The sequence below is a fragment of the Antennarius striatus genome, chromosome 7 (assembly GCF_040054535.1).
Source record: "Antennarius striatus isolate MH-2024 chromosome 7, ASM4005453v1, whole genome shotgun sequence".
NCBI classification, from domain to species: domain Eukaryota; kingdom Metazoa; phylum Chordata; class Actinopteri; order Lophiiformes; family Antennariidae; genus Antennarius; species Antennarius striatus.
Window position 1 is genome coordinate 13,425,170 of NC_090782.1, and position 6,310 is coordinate 13,431,479.

The 6,310-nt window shown below is 42.0% G+C and overlaps 1 protein-coding gene across 1 annotated transcript; it reads right to left on the reverse strand.

Moving 5' to 3' along the window:
- Window positions 1-586: 586 nt before the first annotated feature.
- Window positions 587-3,446, reverse strand: barhl2 (BarH-like homeobox 2). The gene is made up of 3 exons (XM_068320144.1): window positions 2,584-3,446; window positions 1,741-1,966; window positions 587-1,099 (listed from the first exon to the last, which is right to left on the reverse strand). Exons 1-3 carry the CDS (start codon window positions 3,128-3,130, stop codon window positions 787-789), a joined length of 1,086 nt encoding a protein of 361 aa, XP_068176245.1. The 5' UTR covers window positions 3,131-3,446; the 3' UTR covers window positions 587-786.
- Between the last annotated feature and the right edge of the window lie 2,864 nt (window positions 3,447-6,310).

Here is a 6,310-nt window from a genome sequence, read left to right on the forward strand (position 1 = left end):
AACCATTCAGCCCACCACCAATCAGCTGCTGCGCATCCATATGTATATGTGCTGGTAAACATACAAATAAAGGCGTGGACAGTGACCTCCAGTCGGTGTCCAGATAAATTAAATGTTGTCCACTTTAGATGCCATATGTTCCAATATCAAATTATTTACGTTGATCCATTTCTGTCACACTTATGTCATTGGGATTGTTTGGCTCAGAATATTATAATAAATATCGAAATGTATAAATCATTATGGCCTACCAAATTTCTTTTAAAAGCAGCAGAACAGTTATGAATTATTTTAAGAATATGGATAAATATATCGAAGAGCTATTACACCATTTTCTTTGGTGTGTAAACAATAATGCGTGTTTTCATAAATTCACTTTTTCTACTTTGCATGAAAATTTGCGCAAAAAAAAATTAAATTTGAACTCATGTTTCAATAGAAGCGTCTGCAATTCAATTAGTATCATTACTTCTTTATTCATTCCGTTCTTCTCCATCTAATAAACTTTATAAGTTTATTTGCTAATGTAAGTGTATTTGTACAAAAGACAAACAAACAAACAATAAGACAAGAGCAGTCCTGGTGTTCTGTCTCGGCCCAGGCAGACAGTCTTTAGGACTTAGGCTATGTGGGCCTATATTAAATACCTCCTTTACTTCTGTTTAATGTCTTTAAATGTGTCTTTTCGGGGGGGGGGGGGAAGTCCAGCAATGTGGCTCCGATGTACTCACATCATGTGTTCAACCAGGTTTCTGGTGATCGTCTTTTCTCGTCTTATTTCGTGTTTTATCGTGGATGCGGTGTCCCGGGCATGGGGTTCGACATGGGGTTTAGCGCCGGTTGCCCCCCCGGCCCAAGGCCATGAATGAGCACCCTCGGGACAAGAGGTCTCTGGAGGCTGGGATGCGGCGAGGAAGGAGTCCGGTACATGCTGCTGTACATGGCCGCGGCTGCCGCGGCTGCCGTCGTACTGTCCACGGTGCCCAGCAGGCTGGGGTGGTAGAAATAGGGCGACGGGAACATTCTCTGTAAGGCCGAGTAGTTTCCTGCTTCAGCCAGGAGCTCCAAACCCACCGCCGTTTGCCTCTTCCACTTCGTCCTGGAAATCAGATCAAAATAAGAGCAAATTAATTATTAATCCACCTCTCAATCCCCCCCCCCCCCCCAAACGCAGCTCTAATTGGGATGCAGAGGATTAATTATTGCAGGCATCAATTTAAGGTGAAGGTTTAATTTGGCAAAAAGAGGAAATATAAAAACTCTGGTGATGTGAAAAAGAAAAGTTTTCACACGTCTACTGTAAATAATCGGTTAAACTTAATTTTGACGTCAAATTCTGAAAAGATGAGAGAACTCTTCATTTTTACCCAACATTTGCAGCGTTTTCACAATAAAATAAGACAAAAATTAATCGCAATGCAATCACAGCGAAGAGTAACCGTTATTTGTCTCCTACACTTTAACGTGATGATAGCATCCATGTCGAATAAATAAGATAATATCAGACGCACTAATTATTAAAATAAAAAAAATAAAACCACAAATTCAGAAAAATCACAAAGAATATTTCAGATTTTTTTCTGTCTGAATACATCTCCAGCGAGTCTGCGAGGCTGGTAAAAATAAAAAAAAAATAGGAATTCAGGCCATGCCAACATGTGTCATTTGAATGGAATGAAATAATTAAGTGATTAGGAAAGCGGTCCTGCTGCTGGGCCATCATGAAGCTGAGGTTCCTACCGTCTGTTTTGGTACCAGGTCTTGACTTGTGTGTCTGTCAGGTTGAGAGCCGCGGCCAGGTCCATGCGGTCCTGCACGCTGAGGTATTTTTGTCGCTCGAAGCTCCTCTCCAGCTGGTTGAGCTGGTGGTCTGTAAAGGCTGTCCGTGCTTTGCGAGGCTTTTTCGAGCGCATCGGTGGGCTGTCTCTGCTACTGGAGATCTCCCGGTCACCTTCCTCCTTAGTCCCTACACACAAAGCGAGGCGGAGGGATAGGATTAGACACAAACCAGTCAAATATATAAGAACTATTTGTCTGCTGCAGTAAAACTTTCACTAACTTCTGCCAATAAAATCCTTGGCGCTTTGGCGCGAAAAGACCAATAAAAAAATGTCTGTGTATTTGTCACCTCAAGTTTTTTTTAAGGTTGTTTCACCTTCAGAAACGAGAAATCAATATGTCAATCCATCTCTATTTGTAGCTGTTTTTCAGTGCTCCGTGATCCCCCCTCCAGGAAGAACAATAATCTCTCTAATTGACCCACTAGGGAGGGCCTGCGCACGGGGAGAATCACCAGGCTTACATCTGTTTTCTCATCTATTAGACTAATAAAGGAGGCTGAAACCAAGACAGCATTATTATTATTATTATTATTATTATTATTATTATTATTATTATTATTATTATTATTATTATTATTATTATTATTATTATTATTATTAGTGCGTTAAGTCCCTGATTTTTATTTCTTTTTACGGGGTACATTTTGTTTACTTTGTGGAACCTATAATAATTCGTCTTCTGTTCTACTAAATGAACCACAGCGGGTCTACCTGACAGGTGAAGTGTTAAATAAGTTCTTACCGTTACATTTCATTTCACTCTGAATGTCGTCTCTTTTGTCCAACTTGCCTCTGTTCTCGTCTTGTTCCAGCTTGGGCCTGAAGCCTTCCGGAGCCGTGGCACTTTCTGGTTTTGGCGTGTGATGTGGAGAGGATACGCTGGTGCTGTAAGGTGCGCAGGCTGCCAGGGGTTTGCTGTCTCCTAAAATGTCTTTGATTAAAAACGAGGAGGTGGCAGTCCTCGGGGCGCAACCGGCCCCGGCGAGCGGCTGCTGCTGAGGCGACAGCGGCAAACTCTGCTGGTTGTGGTGATGGTGGTGATGCTGAAGGCTGTCCTGGACCAGATGCGGATCGGCGGCGTGCTCCATGGTGACCGAGATGGGGGATGAGGGGGCTGTTCCCACAGTGTCTATCTCCGAGCATGGTGACGGGGTTGCCTGGCTCCTGAAATCCGCTGTCCTGCTGTCACCGAGCCGAAAATCTCCGTTCATCAGCACGGGGTTACCAGAGTTAGAGGCGCTGGATAAAATAGTGTCTATCCCAAAGCTCGACCCACTGGAACCTTCCATATTAAGAGAGGAGAGATGGAGCCTTCATAACAACAGTGAGATGCTTTTCCTCCGGTGAAAAGCAGAAGAAAGTCAGCAAATATCAGTCATAAAGTATAAAAAGAGTTGACAGAAAACTCCCAAGAAAGAAAGAAAGAAAAGAAAATCCCGGTTTACAAGCGGCTCAGATGGTCCAAGATGTTACATTCAGTGGAAACGCAAAGTGTGGGTCTGGTAGTCCACGTCGCTTTTTGTGTTTGGATATGAACTTTGTGTTAAAAGTTGAGGCGTATAGAGAGATATACATCGGGCTGACTCCTCGACATCAGGCTCCCCCTTTTTGCTGCTAATCGCTCCAGTGTTGCTCTACAATGACTTCCTATACTGACGTCACGGCCCACGGCGAGGGGGAATTAATATTTTCTCCTTTATAATAAACACTCAACGCCTTTTCTCTCTCCCCCACCTCCCTGCGCTGCCATTGGCTCACATCCTGACCGGCTCCGGCACCTCACCAATCAGGCAGTTGTTTCTTTATCTACACAGTTCAAGCCAACCGCTGAATCGAGTTTAATTCCAGAATAGCTCGTTTTAAAGGAAGGAGAGAAAGAAAAATATAACTGCATGCGCTCTCAGGCCATGCTGTAAACATTTTATATGAAGTATCCGAGTTGAGATAGAAATGGAAAATCAAAAGAAGGAAAAAACATATGCTCCAAACTAATTAAGACTAAAAGGGTAAAAACAATAACTTTACATAATTTTTTTTAACCTCTTTTATTTACAGATGCCATTCATATTTTATTTTTCTTGTTAAAGCCAGTTACAGTTTCAATTTTGCTTAACTAAATATTTTGGGTTGAAAAAAAAAAAAAGGAAAAGAAAAAGAAAATACAAAATGAGGCCATGATCGTGTCCTGTGTATCCGCGGTGTGGACTGCCTCTGTCTTTACGGATATATTCTCACAGCCGCAAGGTCGGCGTATTTAAGAATGAGGAGGAGTGGTGGTGACTGTCATGACAGCGCATCCTGTTCATAATCATGTCATCCTAATTAGTAAAGTAATCATGAGGTGCTAATGAGCGTTCAAAGCTATGAGAAATTCAGCACTTTTCCCCCGTTGTGGATTTACAGGATATGAAGGAAAATGTGCGGTGCCTTCATGACAGTGTCTGCAGAGAGGCTGCAGGTCTGCATGTGCGCTCTCTGTGGAGAAAGTCTGTTCATGGGAACTGACACTTCTCTCTCACACACACACACACACACACACACACACACACACACACACACACACACACACACACACACACACACACACACACACACACACACACACACACACACACACACACACAGCTCAAAGCATGTGCGTGCTCCACTTTTTATTTTTGGTGGTGGTGAATTTTCTCTCAGATGGATTCTTTACTTCTCTACAGCTTCCATACTTTCCCGGAATTAAGATGAATCATCGAGCGGGTTTAATTTCTTATCATCCTTCATCTTTCCTCTCCTCATTCTTCTTCTTGGTCTTGACCAGCCGGTTGTTCATGACGGTGATGCTGCTGCTGCTGCTGCTGATTATAATTGGTCTGAGACGGATGAAGATTTTATGCTATTGATCAGAAATCCGGAGTTAGGTTTGTTTTTCATTTTATTGTTCATTTATTTACTATTACTATTTGATTTTGTCAATTATTGTTTTTTTTATTCTTGAAGGCTATTTTGTAATTCCATGTCTCGATTTGTAAAGTCTGAACAACTACTTTTTTTTTTTTTTTACTTTTGTTTATAACTTTTTTTTTCTGACCCGCGTAAGCGGATGAAGCGGGTAGGAAAATGAATGAATGATATTTAATTTTTTGCTTGCGCTCATTTGCTGGTGACGCAGGAAAAAAAATAATTATGAAAGTTGTATTAAAAGCCACAAAAAACTGCAGTTAACAAATTTAATATTTATATTCCCCACAGATGCTTAAACATGCTGGGGTTTTTTTTTTTTTGGTCTTTTATTGGTGGGAAAACAAAATGAGAGAAGTGTTCGTTTCAGTCTCTTCATTTAATTCACAAATTGGAGCGTCTGTCTTCCATGGGGATTTAAAGTGAATAATTTTATGTTTTTTTTTATGCTCATTTTCTTAAACATGAAGTTGACTTGATCCATTGATGCGCTTCCTTTTATTTATCGTTTATCTGTTCATGTCTGCTCTGGGTGGATGAGCGCTCCTCCAGACGCAGACGTACTTTGAGCGCAAGGCGGCGACAAATCCAGGCCGGAGTCTGAAGGAGTGAAGTTCACGAGCAGACCGAGGCCTCATCTGCCCTTTAATGGGGCAAAAGACTTCACATTTCAGCCGGAGTGCTTGATATTCAATTAATGCGGACTTACTGTTAATTATCAACCTGTCTGCCACTGATGAAGCTCGGACTGAAACAAAGTGACGGTCAAATAAACACGATTAGAGCAGATATAAAGACCTCGTCTCCAGTGGAATCTGAATTTCCAGTCTAATCAGGCCTTCTCTAAAACATCAGCACCAACAAATAGCTGAGCTCGGATCAAAGTGATGCTTAAACACGTCATTCAATGTGCTGCTCATCAACTGACAACAGGAGCGATCAATCGCTTTATTATAGGTTTAAGGCGCCGCAGGAGCAAATTGAATGCTACCAGTTTAGGGGATGGTCTCATTGGCCTCAGCTGATGGTCGATGATGGGACAGTATAATCGTGGCTGGCACCATATTGATTCTCTGGCGCCTTTGCGTGTAAGCTGTCACTTCACTGCCGGCGACCTTTGGGCTGCACCGCAGCAGCGTTTACAAAGAGACACCCCGCATTTAGACTGTCAGTCATGCGGGGAGGATGGATGCTGCTGCGCCGGAACGGAAGCACGAGATGTAAGGCTGGAGAAAAGCCACGAGAAAGGCTCACATGCAAAGTTTAAGGCTGTGTCTGGTGGAAGAATGTCCTGTCTCTGTTGTCATTGGTGTGTAGCCGCCATGATGATGAGGAGGGCGCTGCTTTTTAATTATAAGCATCATCGTCATGCAAAGCAGAATCCCATCAGGACACTTAAGAAGAAAGATTTCTATGACGAATAAGATAAAAGAAAAAATATTTTTAAAAATGTTTTCTACTGTAATTTTTTTTACATAATTTGCATAAAAGTATTCTTGTTGCATTTACCTTTATTTAAACTT